This window comes from Herpailurus yagouaroundi, unplaced genomic scaffold, assembly GCF_014898765.1.
Source record: "Herpailurus yagouaroundi ecotype Mexico unplaced genomic scaffold, PumYag 140, whole genome shotgun sequence".
Classification (NCBI taxonomy): domain Eukaryota; kingdom Metazoa; phylum Chordata; class Mammalia; order Carnivora; family Felidae; genus Herpailurus; species Herpailurus yagouaroundi.
The window spans coordinates 84,629,083-84,648,715 of record NW_024412395.1 but is presented as its reverse complement, the minus strand read 5'-3'; the positions used below and the strand labels follow the sequence as shown (position 1 = coordinate 84,648,715).

At 39.0% G+C, this 19,633-nt stretch overlaps 1 protein-coding gene across 4 annotated transcripts in view; it reads left to right on the top strand.

Moving 5' to 3' along the window:
* The window catches only part of INO80D (INO80 complex subunit D), a 69,863-nt gene that overhangs the window by 727 nt on the left and 49,503 nt on the right, over nucleotides 1-19,633 (top strand). For 2 of the 4 annotated variants that reach the window (XM_040475980.1, XM_040475978.1), the window contains exons 2-3: nucleotides 17,070-17,162; nucleotides 17,268-17,514. In XM_040475980.1, the coding sequence (XP_040331914.1) occupies nucleotides 17,297-17,514 (218 nt within the window). In that variant the 5' untranslated portion in view covers nucleotides 17,070-17,162; nucleotides 17,268-17,296. The remainder of the gene's footprint in view (nucleotides 1-17,069; nucleotides 17,163-17,267; nucleotides 17,515-19,633) is intronic. The other 2 variants (XM_040475982.1, XM_040475981.1) reach the window with 2 other exon arrangements.

Genomic DNA, 19,633 nt, shown 5'->3' with positions numbered 1-19,633 from the left:
CCTGGTTGTCAGAACGCTTGGAAGCAATAAAAATTAGGAGGAGGGAGAGGAGGTGGGCAGGGCAGCTTCTGAAACCAGGTCTACAGTTTAAGGATGAGTGACTTATTTATTGTGACAATAACTACTTGGATTAATGTGATATTATGTCCGACCCTAGACATCGAAAAATGGGGATTTTTAAGGAAACTTGTTATTGCCACAACTCAGAAGGGTCTGTGGAAGAGCCCTCAGGGAACTGAACGAAGCTGGCACAGTGTGGTTTTGGTATTTTTTTTTTTTTCCCTATGTTTAAACGGGTTCAATTTTAGTTTTATTTTGGTGCCACGAGCTTTGCAAGTTGCAAAAACAAACAAACAAACAAACAAAAGTAAAAAACTTAAATTTCCAGATCTCGATTTCCTGGTTTTCAGGGATGGGATGTTTCCTGTGGCTACACTTAACCACCTTTTGGTTGTGGTCTAGTATGGAAGTGGAAATGTTAAATGTCCCCTGCCCCCACTACCAGCCCCTGGTGTGGGCAAAAGTTTGCAAGTTATTTTTCCTCTTTCGTTTTTTGTTTTTTTTTCCCCCCTTCTTTTTTTAGCGGACCCAGGCTATTATGTTGTGTGTCTGTGTGTGTGTCCTGCCCGGTGTCAGGCTGTCGTTCATGGGCAGAGGTGTTCCACATTCTGACCACACAGCCCCCCTCCCCACACCCCCCCAGCACTGTTACCTAGTGAGAAGCTGGCACTTGAGCAGAGCTATGGATCACCCATGACTTGGTCTGACTCCTGTCGGGCGTGGAAGCGAGACTCCTCCTATGATTCTTCTGTCTGTCTTTTCCTTTTGTCTGCCTAAAATAAAACTCCTGTTTCTCCACAATGATAGATATCCAGCCATTTAGCATTTTACTTAAGGAAAGCTTGATATTTGAGGCATGGATTTCATACAAAAATGCAAATTACGCTTAATGGTTGTTCAACTTTATCGATTAATTGAAATTGCTTATTGACTTGGACGTTTTCATGTACTTGTGTACTCAGAATTGTTACTTCTATTATAGCTTGCCCTTATTTTTAGAGCATGTTGGATGGAAGAAATCGTTCAGTGAGTCTCTTTTCCTAGAACATTTTAGGATTAAAAAAAAAATCTTTGCCCCATAATTTGCTAGCTTTAAGGTATATTATTGACTTCACTTTCCCAAGCTTTCAAAAACTGTATGTACAAATCCCAGAGTTTTCTGCTTTTTCCCACCCTGTCCCAAACCTACAGAAATTTCCTAATCTAATTGTGTCATGGGCTACTTTATTCTTGAAGGAATGGAAGATTTGACACTTTTAAAAGTTGTATTTTATTTGAAACTAATAAGAGTTTCAGGGCAAATATTGAGTTAATTTTAGATTGCTAAGGTAATTAATATATGTTTCACTATTAAGTATTTAGTTTCAAAAGCAGATGTTTATTGTAATTTGTAAGTGAAATAATCGCATCTTATTTCTTCTGAAAGATTGTATAAGGAAATGTGTGTAGGCCCCCGCCCCAGCTATTTTCCTCAGTAAATCATATTATTGCTATTTTAGAGAAATGAGATTGTAGTTTATATGGATTTTAAAATTTCAAAGTCAGAGCATTCAAACATGTCCTGTCAAAAAAAGTGCTGATCCATTCATTCTTACCAGAGATGTTCCCTAAGGGTTAGCCGCTCTCACCGTCCAGGTTTGGAACAGTAGTTCTGGGTAATGAGAGGTCATTTATATCTGAATACAGTTAGCAATAGTCTCAGACTTGTAACACCTCATTTCTCCCCCCACACACCTGGGAACTTGTAAACAATAGATGAATGGGTGAGTCTGGGCTGGAAGCAGCAAATTGTCCCCAAAGCAGATACTCTGCTGCTTTGACAATGGAGTCACATTTAAGTCCATTTAACTTATGCTAATACGACTCTGCTTTGCAAAACAAACAGCAATGGAATCTCCTTCCCACTCCATCAGGTACAGGTCTGTCCCAGGGTCCTCCCTGTGATGGCTAGTTTTAGACAATGCTTCTGGCTCTTTGAGACACTTTCAGAGATAACTAGTGACTAAAGCTTCAAGTTAAAACCTTAGGCCTCTGTTTTTTTTCACCTTGCACTTACTATGCCAGGCTTCTTGGTTCTGATTCTTTCCCAGAATGTGATTTGTTTTTGAACAGCTTTTCGGTTAAATTTTAGTTGTCGTGTGGTATCCTGCAGTCAGGCACATTTCGACTGGGCTTTGGGTTCTGATCCCAGCTCTTCCACTGGGAGCGTTACTTAATGTTTAGTTTCTTTATCTGTAAAACGGAAATAGAACATTTTTTGGCGTAAGGATTAGATGAGATGGCCTATGTGCTTGGCTCTTGGTAGGTGCTCATTAACTATTCTCCTAACCCACCTTAACCTTTTTTTTTTTTTTTAAACCATCTAAATACCATTTCTTCTATTTGTTTGCTTTTTTCTGACTACAAGTTATACTAGCTCATATTCACCCCACTCGGCCCTGTCTATCTATCACACTCAGAGGTATAACCACTGTTAACATTTTTGGTTGTGTTTTCTCTCCTTGTGTGATTGGATGTGCACGCAGCTGAATCTTAGGATCTTGAATTTAAGTGTTGTGTAGCTTCGTGTTGGTTGTTTGGGTTCTGACCTCAGACCAGCCTGGAATCTCACGTGACTTGGACCAATTGACTTAATTTCATTAAGTCTCGGTTTCTTCATCTGTGAAAAGGGGTGATAATAATACCTTTATCATAGGGTTGCCGTGACAGTTAAATGAGGAGTTGCGCATAGTTTTTAAGATGGTGCCTGGTGCGTGACTTTTATATAATGTTTTCCTCTAAAGATTCTTCGTATTATGGATGTGTTTTCAATGTCCAGAAGCTCTTGGCTCCGTATGTATTACCAATACTAAGAATTTAATACTGATACTGTATTTGAGTACAGATAGAATATTATAATTGCCTTCATGGGGCAAATACCTTTTTGTGCCACTGAAAAGTTAGCAGGATTTTCACAGAAGTTTCAGCAGCTTGATGGTGGTCTAGCCGTTGGATTCTGTGAGTTGGCAGATGTAAAGGACTGGTAAGTACTCCAGTGGGCATCGAAAGCGGGTTTACTTTACTTCCAGCTGCTCCCTTGAAAGCCTTGTAGTTATCTGCCTGCTTGTGTGTGTGTGTTGGGGTGGGGGGGCTGCAGAGCTTTGAGGAAGTCTGTGACTTTGGTGGGCTCACCTTAGGAGGGTGGGATGTTTACCTGGGGTGATGGTGGAAGTTGCCAGAACCAGTGTTGTTTCATTCATTTACCAGATTAGTTTCCTCTTGGTCACTGTGGCCTTGTAATACTGCGACACATTCTCTGCCCTTGAGGAGTTTTTAGTCTAGGGGTGGGGCGGGGGGGGGGGGGGGGAAAGGCTGACATTTACAACATTAAATGATAAGGGATAGATTAGCCTGGAGGAAGAGAACCTATTTATTCTGGCCTAGGGGTAAGCCTCAAAGAAAAGAAGGACTTTCCAGGGTTTCTAGACTTTTAGGGTTTCTGCCCTAAGCGAATGGGAGGAGTTAGAAAGGCATTCGGAGAGGTGGGACCTGCTAGTAGGAATAAATGCCTGAGGACAAAAGAGTATTCTGTGTTGCAAATTGTAGGAGTTGTAGGAATAGGAATAAATAGTGGGAGGGGGAGAGGTCAGCCTGGTCAGGTTCTTGGGAGTTTAAGTGATGGGCTCCAGAGTTTGGATTCCTTTTACATTCGTGAGCAGACCCTGAAGGGCTTTGGCCAAAGAAATTATTTGCGTTTCAGAGGATCTGAGTTGTACAAAGATTGGAGTGAAGGAGAGCAAGACTGGAATAGACCAGAGAGGAAGCTGTTAAGAAGAGATGCAAGGTTTGAACTGAGGCATTGGGAATGACAGTGGAGATGGAGACAAGTCAGTGGACAGGCTGGTCACAGAGGTAAAGTGGTCTGCATAGGTTGGCCAGATGTCGATTTGGGGATCGTGTCGTGGAGATGACAGCTAAAGCTGTAGAAGCAGAAACATTTGGCTTAGTCTGGTTCTGAAGTCTTTTGGGGGGAATCTGATGGACTCTGGATTCTTCTCCAGAAGAATGCATTTAGGTGTGTTTACGATTCGTACATGTGTTTTGAAACTAAACTTGGGATCATAACCTGTAGTCTTGGGGTAGATGTAGAGTGGAAGATAAAATGAGGGGCTGTAGAAATGTTTTGTTTTATTCACTTTATGTAAAATTTGTGACTTTATCACTGCCATTTCTTTTTTTTTTTTTTTAACGTTTATTTATTTTTGAGATAGAGAGAGACAGAGCATGAACAGGGGAGGGGCAGAGAGAGAGGGAGACACAGAATCTGAAACAGGCTCCAGGCTCTGAGCTGTCAGCACAGAGCCCGACGTGGGGCTCCAACGGACCGTGAGATCATGACCTGAGCCGAAGTCGGACGCTTAACCGACCGAGCCACCCAGGTGCCCCTATCACTGCCATTTCATAGATGAGGAAACCGATTTATAAAGTGACTTGCTTGAGGTCACGCATCTCTTTTTAACAATTTAATGGGAAATCTGGATTCTTGCCTTTTGAAAATGCTAAGATTTAGAAACCTTGGGTCTGCATTTATCTCTTTTCTTCTTTTTTTTAATATCACAACAACTTGCTAGAACTGGTTTGAGTCAGCCACCTTTAGAGGAGCAAAGTCTGTCCCTGTCCCACCCTTGTGGCCCATTTAGGCGTTTCACCTTGCATCCATCCCTACAAAATAAGAATAAGAAAGTCTTGGGGAACATTGACATTTAAGTGTGGGAGCAAGAGAAAGGAATCCACGAGCTGCCAGAAAGGAGAGCTTTTCAAGAAAGAGAAAGTGGTCAACAGTGTGAAACACTGCAGAGGTTAAGTAAGATAGGGATGGAAAAGTGTGTGTGGAATTTAGCAACAAAGAGGCCATTAGTTTCAGGTTCTTAGAACAAAAGAACTTTGAGGACTATAGCTATAACTTAGTTTTTCTTCTGGTCCTGCAATATAGGGTTTCTGTCCCAATGGAATGTGACCGTGGCTTGCATAGGGACTCAGGAGCCTTTGTTGTAAAGGTTTATTAAGTGGACCTCATCAATGCTGCAGCCAAATCAAACACTGCTCATTGAGTTGATGTTTCGCATCACGAGAATATCAGGATATAGTGACTCTATAGAACATAGAAAATATTTTTAACACTGGATTTTTAATGTAGATTATATGGTTTATTCCTAGTGGATTCTGTTACTCTAGCTCCAAGAAGGTGGGAGGCCCTGACTTAATGGAGAATTACACTGTACCATTCAGAAAACCACTAGCAGCTGGAGAGTGCATTTTAGCCCTGCAGATTCTAGATTAAAATAATAATACCAATAAACTACTTCTTACTGCTTCTAATAGTAGTTAAGATTAAGTGATTACTATGTGCTGGGTTCCATGCTAAGTACGGTTCATGAAATACCTAATTTAATTCTCCTGAAGGACTCAGTGAGGTGCATACTATTATAGTCCTCTCTTTTACATAGGAGAAAACTGGAACCTAATAACTTGCCCAAGGTCACACACCTAGTACTTAGCAGAACCAGATTGGAGCACCATCTCTGACATGCGCTAGAGCCGAGGAGTACTGACACCTGCCACAGAACTGTCCTTCTTCCCTTTCTAATTAATCAGCCAAGGAATTCAACTAGCTTAAGGGCCATGTTAATTTAAATTCATAATGCAGACTCATTTGTACAGCAAAGTATTTGGCACATAATAGATGTTCAATAAGCATTTATTTGGTTTATTTTCAAGTATTTTAGTTTGAACTTTATGCTGAATATCGTTTATGTTTTGGGGTGATAGGCAATTTTTCTCACTGATCTTTCTCTTCAGATCACATCAGCGGGAAGATTTTCATTTCCGAGTCTTAATTTTACCGCTTTTCACATTGCTATGTGCGATGTTAGTTTTTTTGGTTTTTTTGTTTTTTAATCAGTATACTTATCTGTTTAGTATCTCACTACCTTTTGGTGCTCCATGAAGTTGAATGAAAACTTAACTTCAGGGGTGCCTGGGTGGCTCATTCGGTTGGGCGTCCGATCTCACAGCTTGTGAGTTCTCCTAGCTTGTGAGTCATGATCTCATAGCTTGTGAGTTCGAGCCCCACTTCAGGCTCTGTGCTGACAGCTCAGAGCCTGGAGCCTGCTTCGGATCCTGTTTCCCTCTCTCTCTGCCCCTCCCCCACTCACTCTCTCTCTCAAAAGTGAATAAACATTAAAAGAAATTAAAAAAAAAAAAAACTTCAAAGAAAGCTTAAGGGGCATTTAGGTGTCTCGGTTGCTTGAGTGTCTGACTCTTGATTTTGGCTCAGGTCCTGACCCCAGGGTCATGGGATCAGTTCAGGTCCCTCCTCAGGCTCCTTGCTGGGTGTGGAGCCTGCTTAAGATTTTCTCTCTCCCTCTGCCCCTCTCACCCACTCATGCACACGTGCTCTCTCTCTCTCTCAAAAAAAAAAAAAAGAAAAAACCATCATAACAAAAATAATTTTAAAAAGCATAGCATGGGTAGAAAAGTTTTTTGAGCCTTGAAAGTATAGGACTCAGGGATAAGTAAATTTTTTTTTCATTGTATTAAATATGTTAAGAAAGCTAACATTCTGGGAATTAAAGTGCTCGATTTAAAAAAATTGTAAGGTATGTCGTAAGTCTAGGCTCCTAAAAGGGGCTAAACTATACAATTACAGAGAGCAATTAGGGGAATCTGCTGTGGCAGTGAAATGAACATGCTTCTGAAACATGAGACTCAAAAGAACAGTAATGACATGCAGAGTTTCCGCATGGATGTGGTACAGTGGCAGTCCCAAAGAGAATAATGTTCATATTTTGGTCAGATTGGTTTATGTGTTGCTGTGGGAAGACTGAAAGGGCCATAGGTTGCTTTGTTAAAGGCTTGTCTTTTCTCCCTGCTTAATATCTTCTTCGGCTGTATTTGAAAGAAGAAACTATGGGAAGGAAGTGTTTTCTTTTCCAGTTAAACTCAGCATTATAATATAATACCGAGGAAGGTTGTTTGTTTGTTTGTTTGTTTTTTAAGATTTTATACCTAACCATTATTTCCCACTCTTGAATTCCAGTATGTGGATATGTTTGCTGTGGAAATACTAATTCTGTGAGACTATTCTCAGTAGTGATTACATTTGCCTTTTAGTAATAAATAACGGCATATATTCTGCTCTCTAGTGTTCAGTTACTTGCATTGTGTTCTTTAAGGGAGCACAGATCCACTCACAGTCCAAACCAGTTATTTCCACAGCAGAAGATAATATCTACTATTGCTGTCAATAAATTGAGTGTGGTTGGGATTTTTTTTATCTTTTCCAAGTGATACTGATCATGTGTTAAAAAATAGAGTTTAGGTATAGTTTTTCTTCTTCATGGATTAGACAGTAATAATTTGGTTAAGACCATTTGGACTTTATACGTTTCCTCTTTATGTCTTACAACAAATGTTAAGGAGTGAAGGCTATGTGAACTTCACCTTTGGAGTTAGGGGTAAATCACGTCAGTTGTAGGAGGCTACATGTAAAAAATGAAAAAAAAAATAGGTTTCTTTTTTTTCTGAGATCTACTTTAGTGCTTTTGTTATGATTTCTTCTTTAATTAAAAACCCATTAATGTAGAGAAGACCAGATGAAGAGTTGTGTCCAGTTTATAGACAAAGTGATTTTGATATTAAATAGTAATTCATTTAGAAGGAAGCTAGATTTCAAAGCACAGGGCCATTCTCCTCCAACATTCTTTCCTTTTATGGTATATAAAGTGAGTCTGAATACATTAGGGAATTGGAAATATTAAGTATGAAGATTAAATTGAGCATTTAAAAGAGAGATTTGAAAATGGCGAAGTGTTGGTTGTTCAAAACGTAGAATGATATAAAGTTGGTTTTTAGTGGAACTTTAAAATATTAAAAATCAAAGAAATGGGAAGAAAAATTGATCACAGGTAGATAGAAAAAAATTAAGGTTAAATAGAAGTTGTTTCTAAGATGTTGAAATTAAACACCATTCTGTAATGTCTTAGAGGTCCTTGGCAAGAGCTTTGGCACCTTGTGGCAAATACTGAAGAGGGCAGGTGGGTAGACAGTGAATTCTTTGAGTTAGAAAGAATCTGAATATGGGGTGCATGGGTGGCTCCGTTGGTTAAGTGTTGGCCTCTTGATTTTGCCTCGAGTTCTCTCCTGGTAGTGAGATGGAGCCCTTGTGGGGCTCTGGGCCTAGTGTGGAGCCTGCTTAGGGTGCTCACCACCACGCTGCCCCTCCCCTGCTCGCGGGCAAGCTCTCTTTCTCTCAAAAAAAAAAAAAAAAAAAAAAAAAAAAAAAAAGAAAAGGTTGAATTGGCAGATTTGAAGGCATTCTTACTTACATTATTTTACAATGTTTTTTTGGGTTTTTTTGGTTTTTGTTTCTTTTTATTTTAGAGAGAGCATGCATGTGCATGGGGGAGGGGCAGAAGGAGAGAGAGAATCTCAAGCAGGCCTCACGCTCAGCACAGAGCCCTTTGCAGGGGAGCCAGAAGTGGGGCTGGATCCCATGACCCTGGTATCACGACCTGAGCCTAAATCTAGTGTTGGACGCTCGCAAGTGTCTTACCCTCAACCAACTGAGCCACCCAGGTATCCCAGAATAGTGTTAGACTTACAGAAAAATTACAAGGTCACTTTTTTCTTACTTTATTTATTATTATTATTTTTTAAATGTTTATCTATTTTTGAGAGAGAGAGAGCGCAAGCAAGGGAAGGGCAGAGAAAGAGGGAGACACGGAATCGGAAGCAGGCTCCAGGCTCTGAGCTGTAGGCACAGAGCCCGATGCGGGGCTCAAACCCACGAGCTGTGACATCGTGACCTGAGCTGAAGTTGGACACTTAACCGACTGAGCCACCCAGGCGCCCCCTTTCTTACTTATTTTTTAAACATTATTTGCTGAATAGACATTGGGTGCCACTTTATATGATATCTATTTGATGTTACTTCATAAAAACTTTAAAGTTTCTGTATTTTTTTTAAGGTTTATTTTTGAGAGAGACAGAGAGAGAGAGAGAGAGAGAGAGAGACAGACAGACAGACAGCACGAGTGGGGGAGGGGCAGAGAGAGAGGGAGACAGAATCTGAAGCAGGCTCTAGGCTCTAAGCTGTCAGCACAGAGCCCAACGTGGGGCTCGAACTCATAGACTGTGAGATCATGACTTGAGCAAAAGTTGGACTTTTAACCAACTGAGCCACCCAGGCGCCCCTAAAGTTTCTCAATTATACTAACTTTCTCTTGGTATATGACTGTGGCTATTAGAAATTACTGTATAGACTGTCCGAAGTGCCAGTTTAGTGATTTTAAATTATTTAATGATCCCTGGGTGAATTGTAACCTCTGTTTTAGGTAGACCACCTGGAATTAAGAATTACTGTCACAGAAGCTATTTATGTAAGCGGCACCTATTTATTGAGCACCTGTTAACTTCTGGGCACTGTGCTAGGCCCTGGGATATAATGATGAACAGAAAATGGTTTGTCCATCTGGGAACTTATTTTTTAGGAGAGAAGACAGCAGAATAGGCAGTTACAGTGGAATGTGATGATCACTGAAACAGGGAAATGCATGGAATACCTCAGAGGAGCATGTACCTAACCCAGCCTTTGGGAATCTGTAGGTGGCCATGACTAAGCTGGCTTCTGAAGGATTGGACTAGGTCTGGCCCCAGGTGGGAGCACGAACAGGGAAGATGTCCACTGCTCTAGACAGAGGGAGCAGCTTCTTAGATTTGATGAGACTAGAGGAGCCTGGGCCGCTCAGCTGTCATGAGGGCCTCCAATTGTACACTTCCTTTTGAATGCATCTTGTCTCATAGGCGATATCATCTAAAGGCAAAAATTATGTCTTTTTTCTAAATTTAGGTTTTTATCTTAATTCCATTTAGTTAACACAGTGTTGTATTAGTTAAAAATTGTGTCTTTTACTATTTTCCACAGCTTCTGAGAAAATGATGAACTTTTCACAAGTGATTAGTAAATACTTGCCATTAAAGCTAGAGTCATGTGGATTTCACATAGTGAAATGAATTGAATCAACTTTATTAACTATTTATTTTTAAATAAATACAGTTTATTTATTTTGAGAGAGAGACACAGAGAGAGAGAGAGAGAGAGAGAGAGAGAGAGGGAAAGAGAGAAAATCCCAAGCAGGCTCTGCACTGAGAGTGCAGAACCCAATCAGTGCAGGGCTCGAACTCCCGAACCATGAGATCATGACCTGAGCCAAGGTTGGATACTTAACTGACTGAGCCACCCAGGCACCCCAAGTTTATTAACTTTTTAAATAGCATATTGATTCTTTAAAATAAAAAATAATTGATTACAGAAGCAATGGATTTCTTACAAAAAATTGGGTAATACATTTGTTTTATGATTTTGGTTTTATTTTGATATATTTTACCATACAGAATTTTAAAATATAAAGAGTACTGACATCTTTGTTCTCTTCAAACCAACTAGAAGTAACAAGGAGCGTGAGAAACAAAAGCAACTCATTCTTTGGTAACTAACAAAACCTTATAACCAGAATAAGTGAATGAGTGCTGGTTAAGTGCAGTGAAAATTGAGTCAAGGTAAGAACACGCCGGGAGAGCGTTATCTCAGGCAAAGTGAGGATGCAGCTTTCTCGCAAATAGCTGACACACCTTGGGAGCAAAACCAATGACCTGCATATGTGGAATGGCAGAGTTGGTACGTACATTGGGCTCCCTGAATGGCCAGAGGGAGGGCTGAATTATGGACTGCAGTGATACTGTTTTTGCGAGAAGTTTAGAGTAGAGGAGAAACTGGAAGCACCTATCTTCACAGCTGCTGATCTTGGTCCACTGAAGAGAAATGAAGGAAGCCTGCATTATCATCCCCTGAAAATCTATGGCCTTTGGGCCTCTGTGAGTTGGGGAGACAAGTTCAGCATTGAGTCAAGCTTCAAGGGAAGAGTGTTGGTGATAATCATTTCCAGAAAGAGCCCAGCAAGTGAAAATTATGAACACAGTTCCCTATGGTGACAGGTGGTGTGTGGAGTTGGGGGTGAGTTGGGGGTGAGATGGCTTCTCTGAAGCAGGAGTTTAAAGAGGAGACAAAGCTCAAGAAATCAATGTTAAGACAATGGGACGAGGTAAGAGTGAGCTGATAGAACAGGTTACAAAAGAAAAAAATAAATATGTAGTTATTATAGAAATGAAGGTCACTTTCAAAGCATCAGATACACTCTTGTTGGGAATAATGGAGGTAAGCTTGAGAGATTTGAGCAATCCAAAATGGAAAAAGTAAAAGGGAGTGATAGATACGGAGCATGGTAAATCTAACATACCAATAATTGATAACCCCTGAAGAATAGAATCATTGAAACAGAAAGAACTTACCAAGACATTAAGGAAGAGTTTCCCCTAATAAAAGACTTGAAATTCTAGAATGGTTTCTAATCTTTAAATGTAAAGACTTATTATTAAGTCAAAATGGAAAAAAAAAAAATACACAAGGTCACTAGACAAAAAAAATATGACCCAGGCATTTTATGTCCAGGTAAGCTATCGTGTAAGTATAATATCAATTGACACATATTTCCGAACAGAAAAAGCACAGCATAGTTCTCCTAAGTCAGCCCTGCAGGGTGCGGGGCAAGGCTGGAGAAGGGAGGTGACTGTATTATAAACTACTGAATTAATAGATGAATTGAACACTAAGTTAAAAGGGTTAGTGATTAGCATTAAATAAATGTAAGTGTAAATATTATAATGTTATAAACTATGGCAGTACAGAAATATAAGGGAAAAATTGGAGATTGGGTAGTTACAAAATGAAAATAGAGAAGAATATGGTATATAATACATATAACATGCAAAATATGTGTTAATCAACTATTTAATGTTATTAGTAAGACTTCCAGTCAACAATAGGCTATTAGTAGGTAAGTTTTTGGGAAGTCAAAAGTTATATATAGATTTTTGACTATGTAGGGTGTTGGTGCACCTAACTCTCACATTATTCAGAGGGTCAATCATATACCAATTTCTTTTCTTAGTGTGGAGTGAAGAGATGTTATCTAAAGGGCACAGACTATAAATCTTCCAGGAAAACAGACTATATAGTGAAATTTTTAATAAAAAATTAAAAGCTAAAAGCAATACAAAAAAAATAAAATTAGGACAAACTACTTGTCATGTAAATAAATATAAAATTATAAATTAGATACTACTCATTTATTAGAAGAAAATGACAGATTGGGACAAAAAAGTTACATCCATTAAGAGATGCATCTGAAAAGGGACCAGCAAATAATATTTTAGAGATTGATTGATTTAGTGAGTTTTTTAAGTGTCATGACCATACGCTCTCTTTTGTAACTACTCAGCTCTATTACGATGTGAAGGCAGCCATAGACAGCATGTAAAATGAATGAACAGGACAGTGTTCCAGTAAAACTATTTACAAAAACAGGTAGTGGGCCAAATTTGTCCTTTAAGCCAGTTTGCTGACCCATGATCTAAAACTGTGCTTTAGAAAACTTAAAAGGAAAAGGTAATAGCATGATATACGGAATAGCAAACAGCACACCATGGAAACAATGAATACTTTTTCAAGCATACCCTATTACAGCCCAGAGAAAATATCAGTCAAATCCAAAAAGCAGAGATATATCCATATTCTCCTTATTCTTATAGAACTAAAGCGAAGGAAAGCATAAAACTCTGCCAGCTGAGACAATTAAACAACTCTTGGGCTAAAGGAAAAATTGAAAAATCAAATCCGTATCAACTAGTAATACCAATCATCAGAATTCTGTGTGTTCTTACGGAATATGGCTAAAGTCGTACTCAGCGGAAAATTCATAGATATAAGTAAATTACTAAAGAAAAGAATGATAGAGGAGAAGAATTCATCCCAAGAAGTTACAAAATAATAATAATAAAATGGAAAGAAAGCAGAAAGGAGGTATTAGCAAATATAAAAGCAGAAGTTGATGGATTTAGAAAACATACTTGGAGGTATTAATAAATCTAAGAGATTTGAACCTTTCTTTTAAGATGTTGGTAACAGTTTTAAACAGATAAACCCCCATTGAGCCTAATCATGAGCAAAGGGAGAAAGCACGAGTCACCTGTGTATGAACAGACGCAGAGTCAGAGAATGCATCACGGATATTTAGGAAATTAAATGTAAGTGGTCCTATTGCTAAATTGCGTGCAGGTAAGTATGAAAACCTGATCTACACAAAACACGAGGCCCAGGCATCCTTCTAAGAAACATAACTGCAGTGCTTTTTAACTTGTTCTAGTACATAGGAAAAGAGATTTGCTAAGTTATTTTTTGAAATATTATTTTGATACCAAATTCTGAAAAAGCACACAAAAACTAAACACTAGACCAGTCTCAAATTACAAAAATCCTAAAAATTAGCAAGTGTGATTTAGTGACGCATTAAAAGAATAATACATGATGACCAAGTTGCCTTCATCCCAGGATGAAGTATCAGGAAATCAGGAAATACTAAATACATCACTAATGAGAAATACTAAGTGCCGTGTTTTTAAAAGTATAAAAGAGAAAAATGATTTTCTCTTGAGAAGCTGAAAAAGAATTTGGTAAAAAAACGATCAGTTCTGAGTTTATTTTAAAAAAGAAACAACTCTTTATTTGTTTTTTAATGTTTATTTTTGAGAGACAGAGCATGAGCAGGGGAGGGGCAGAGGAAGGAGGAGACACAGAATCTGAAGCAGGCTCCAGGCTCTGAGCTGTCAGTACAGAGCCCACCGCAGGGCTCATCATGACCTTAGCACAAGTCGGACACTCGACCGACTGAGCCACCCAGGTGCCCCTAAACAACTCTTAATAGAAATTACTTGATACTTCTTAACATGATAGGAAATATGTCTTATAAAAAGTTTGCATTATTCCTACTGTTGACGGTAAGCAATTCTCATTTAACAGGAATAACAGTTGTTGTCATTATTATTAGCATCATTCCAGCAGTTCTAGCCAATTCAAATAGAGAAAAAAAGATGTATAAAAATAGGAAAGAAAGGAGAAATCATCAATCTACACAGATGTGATTGTTAACCTAGAATATGTCTTAAAAGTGAAGGTGGTCCATCATATCCCTCCATCCCTGCCCTCAGTCTTGTTCTGTTATTTATTTAAAAAATTTTTTAATGTTTATTTATTTTTTCTTTCAACGTTTTTTTTTTTTTTTTTTTTTTTAATTTATTTTTGGGACAGAAAGAGACAAAGCATGAACGGGGGAGGGGCAGAGAGAGAGGGAGACACAGAATCGGAAACAGGCTCCAGGCTCCAAGCCATCAGCCCAGAGCCTGACGCGGGGCTCAAACTCACGGACTGCGAGATCGTGACCTGGCTGAAGTCGGACGCCCAACCGACTGCGCCACCCAGGCGCCCCTAAAAAATTTTTTTTAAAGTTTTTATTTTATTTATTTTTGAGAGAGAGCAGGGGAAGGACAGTGAATTTCAAGCAGGCTCTGCACTGTCAGTGCAGTGCTTCACGTGGGGCTCAAACTCCCGAAGAGTTAGATCAGGACTTGAACCGAAACCAAGAGCCAGACATTTAACTGATTGAGCCACCCAGGCACCTCTTGACATTTTTTTAAGGTTTATTTATTTATTTTGAGAGAGAGCCAGCATGAGTGGGGGAGGGGTAGAGAGAGGGGGTGAGAGGGAATCCTAAGCAGGCTCCCCACTGTCGGTGCAGAGGCCTACGTGGAGGCTCCAGCACACAATCCAGGAGACACATGACCTGAGCTGAAAGCAAGGGTTGGTCCCTCAACTGACTGAGCCACCCAGGCTCCCCAAAGCATTGGCATTTTTAAATTTTATTTTATTTTTTATTTTTTAAAATTTACATCCAGATTAGCATATAGTGCAACAATGATTTCAGGAGTAGATTCCTTAGTGCCCCTTCCCCATTTAGCCCATCCCCCTCCTGTGACCCCTCCAGTAACCCTCAGTTTGTTCTCCGTATTTATGAGTCTCTTCTGTTTTGTCCCCCTCCCTGTTTTTATTTTTGTTTCCCTTCCCTTAGGTTCATCTGTTTTGTCTCTTAAAGTCCTCATATGAGTGAAGTCATATTTGTCTTTGACTAATTTCACTTAGTATAATACCCTCCAGTTCCATCCACGTAGTTGCAAATGGCAAGATTTCATTCTTTTTGATTGCCGAGTAATACTCCATTGTATATATATACCACGTCTTCTTTATTCATTCATCCATTGTTGGCCATTTGGGCTCTTTCCATACTTTGGCTATTGTGGATAGTGCTGCTATAAACATGGGGGTGCATGTGTCCCTTCAAAACAGCACACCTGTATCCCGTGGATAAATGCCTAGTAGTGCAACTGCTGGGTCGTAGGGTAGTTCTATTTTTATTTTTTTGAGGAACCCCCCATCCTGTTTTCCAGAGTGGCTGCACCAGCTGGCATTCCCACCAACAATGCAAAAGAGATCTTCTTTCTCCGCATCCTTGCCAACGTCTGTCGTTGCCTGAGTTGTTAATGTTGCCATTTTGACAGGTGTAAGGTGGTATCTCATTGTGGTTTTGATTTGTAGTTCCCTGATGATGGGTGATGCTGAGCATTTTTTCATGTGTCGGTTGGCCATCTGGATGTCTTCTTGGGAGAGCATTGACATTTTTTTGTTTGTTTGTTTTAAGTTTGTTTATTTTGAGAGAAAAAGCCAGTGGGGGAGGGGCAGGGAGAGAGGGAGAGAGTTCCAAGCAGGCTTGAACTCACAACCTATGAGATCATGACCTGAGCCGGAGTTGGAAGCTTAACCAACTGAGCCACACAGGCGCCCCAGCATTGACATTTTTTAGTAACTCCTATTTGTTCAGTGCTTGATACTTGGTGGGTTGTGTGCTCTGTTATCTACTTGATCCTTAGAGCAACGTGATGGTAACATAGCTACTACTATTAACCCCTATTTTGCATATGAGAAAACTGAGCGTTTATTATTTGTTCAAGGTAACACTGAAAGTAGCAGATTTTGGCAAACCTGTCTTCTGAGTCCTTTAAGTATTTATGTATCTTGTCATTTATTGGTGTAAGGAATTTCCTATTCAGTTTTGTAAAGAAGAGAGTATTTCTTGAGTTTTTCTGTAGCTAGGATCCAAGCTATTTCATCAGCCATCTGGGTGACTTTTGGGTTCTGGAGAAAGTGTTAGACCACATCAGCCCACATACAGTCCTGACTTGACAAATCAGTTGATTCAGTTTCATTGTAGACTATATGGAGTTACAATATGTAGATGTTCCTGTTGGACATTTTGTGTGTAGAGAGGTAGTGGGCATTATGTGATTTCTAACTTGCATTTTGTTTACTAAAACTCCAGACTCTTAGAAGTCATGATTCTTAGACTATTTAGTGTAGTTGGGAGCAGCGTTTATGGATAGCAGTGCGCTGAATGGTAGCAGTGTATTGGGTGAAGAGCCTTTGGGCTCAAGAAGTTTATAGTTTGGATGGGATAAATGTGGAAAATATTACAGGCAAAATGACTTTTAAAATAGGGATTGCCTCCTTTTTTTTTTTTTTGTATTTCATAGGAACATTTGTTGCAAATTGCCAAATATTTTGCCAACATATCAAAAAATGTTGAATTTCTGAGGGAAGTTTTAGGTCTGTAGGTTCATTCTACCGGTATTGTGAAAAGATCTGGGCTCTGAAAACAGATGCAGCAGTCAGCCACCAGTAATGAAATAAAAAAGACCTGCCACCTTATGACATCTGTTTATGACATTTGTAACTTTGAGGTACTTACAACACTTAACCAGAGTAAAAGTTATTTAGTTCAATTTGGAGGGATAAGGTAACTTGATATTTTATCATGTCTCTTATGATTTGAACTTAATGTCGGGATGATGGATTACAATGAAGAATCCATCCCATTAGGAAGGGTGACATCCTAGAATTTCACTTCCCAGGTGAGCAAGCTTTTCATGTTCCTATTTGTTAACTAGGCCTTTTGATATTTTTGTAGACAATCTGCTTCATCTTGATTCTGCAGCATTCCAAACTGTGGTATCCTTGGGGTTCTCTTAACATTGCTATGGTGCAGAAGATTTAAAATCAGGTATGGCTGTGGGGCCAGAAGTCCCTCAGTGAAATTCTCAACTTAAATCTGCCTTATGCTCTCTGATTTATCATCTGGGTTTCTTTTTTTGTGGTGGTCTTTTAGCTGATGTTCACAAGGAATAGAGTCACGTGATGTATGAAGGGAAACATATACACTTCTCTGAGGTTGACAATAAGCCCTTGTGCTCATATAGCCCCAAACTGTGCAAGCAGCGGCGACTCAACGGCTACGCTTTCTGTATCAGACACGTTCTGGAGGACAAGACTGCCCCCTTCAAGCAATGTGAATATGTGGCCAAATATAACAGCCAACGCTGCACCAACCCAATCCCCAAATCAGAGGATCGTAGGTAAGAGCCAAGAGTGGGAATCCATCTTTGATTTAATTCGTAGGCTTGGAATTTTTCTTGTCTATTTTTTTCTTAATGTGGTGAATTTAAACATTGAGTTCCAGGGGTAATCTAAGTAAACCTTGGAATGCTTCTGAAGATGAGAGATGGCGGTTTTTAAAAAATGGGGTAGTAAACTTGGGGAATTATTTGAAAAGTATGTTTGAGTGTTTTTATTGATGCAATAGACTTTAAAAGAATTTTTCCCTCAGTTGTTTTTGTGTTTGGTTTGCAGTCCTACAAAGTAAGTCCTGATTTTGATAGAAATCTGGTTAAACAACAGAAATTATAGGAACTACTTAGGTATTGTAATTAACAATAATAATTTTGGAATTTTAAAATCTGTGCTTGAAAGGTAGCAAAGGGTATGTACTTCTTGAAAATTATTCAAAAGAATGATTACTTGAATTATATTTATTTTCTATCAGACTTCTAAGCAGTGTTTGGCATTGTTTTATATTGTTGCCTCTTTTGGTTAAAAGAGTTCCATATAAAGTATGTTTACTATAATTGAGAAATGATATTTTCATTAGTATGAGTAGGCTTTATCACTAGGATTGTGAATTTTTACTTGGCTGGATTAAACATGGAGGTGTTTTTAGAGGAGTCTTATGATGGTTATTCATCATTCATATTCTTAGGAAAATTCACACTATTTCCCATATAATCTCTTTTTTTCCTCTTACAGCCTCTTTTTCATGTTTCTTTTTCTTCACTTCTCCAGAAACCATGTGGATCATTGCAGGATGTCACAGGGAGATAACACGATTATTTTCCCAAAAGTTTCAAATACTTGTTATCTTTAGGTAGAAAATGTGAACTTTTTACTTCTATCTTTAAAATATGTATATATGTGTGTGTGTGTGTGTGTATGTATACACACATGTATATATATATATACACACACATATATATACACACATGTATATACATATACATATATACACACACACACATATATATACACACACATATATATATATATACATATATATATATCCTTGTTCCTATTCATATGCAGTTGTCACCTGCATACATTGGTTGAAAAGAAACCATGTATTTTATATGTCATGGTGACCAATTTTTACACTTTCAGGATGAAATAGATAATTTGTGTTGATAGACCTCTCACCAAAATGAGTATAGCACCATGTGGTGATTTGGGAATACTCTCTGAGAATTTCTAATGAGCACTTAAAGCTTCACATGACAATACCTGAAAATTTGAAGCAGCTGCTCAGGGAGACAAGGAATAAAATTTTAATCTCAGATGAGAAAGGGACCACTGTTCCTGGCTAACCATATGGGTCCAGTTGGTTTTAGCAGACTTAACATGCCCATTTCTTCTTACCCGCCCTTTTTTAACTTGAAGAATTGATGAACTTGGATTAATTTACTTCAAGCTCCACTATAAACACATCTATAATTTTTGTCTTTTTTTTTTTTTTAGTTTATTTATTTAAGTAATCTCTATATCTAATGTGGGGCCTGAACTCACAACCCTGAGATCAAGAGTCACATGCTCTTCTGACTGAGCCAGATAGGCACCCCTGGAATTTTGTCAGCTTATCACAGTTGCAGTTGTCCACTGTGGCTTTTTTCCTCCCCTTCATTTCAGTAGAAGCAAGTAGGTAAAGAAATTTCTACTAGCTAGCAGTAAGAAGTAAAGCAAGAGTAGCTCTGAATTTCTCCAAGATATTAATTCTCTCAATCCTAGGTATTCACCTTGATATTTGAAGTAATTTCCTCTTTTTAGAACAAGAAGGGGAAGGACTCTGTGTGTTGCTATGTCAAAAGAAGCAATACTTGGGGCGCCTGGGTGGCGCAGTCGGTTAAGCGTCCGACTTCAGCCAGGTCACGATCTCGCGGTCCGGGAGTTCGAGCCCCGCGTCGGGCTCTGGGCTGATGGCTCAGAGCCTGGAGCCTGTTTCCGATTCTGTGTCTCCCTCTCTCTCTGCCCCTCCCCGTTCATGCTCTGTCTCTCTCTGTCCCAAAAATAAATAAAAAACGTTGAAAAAAAAATTAAAAAAAAAAAGCATACTTAAGTACTTACAAAATTGCATATATTTTTTCAAAATTG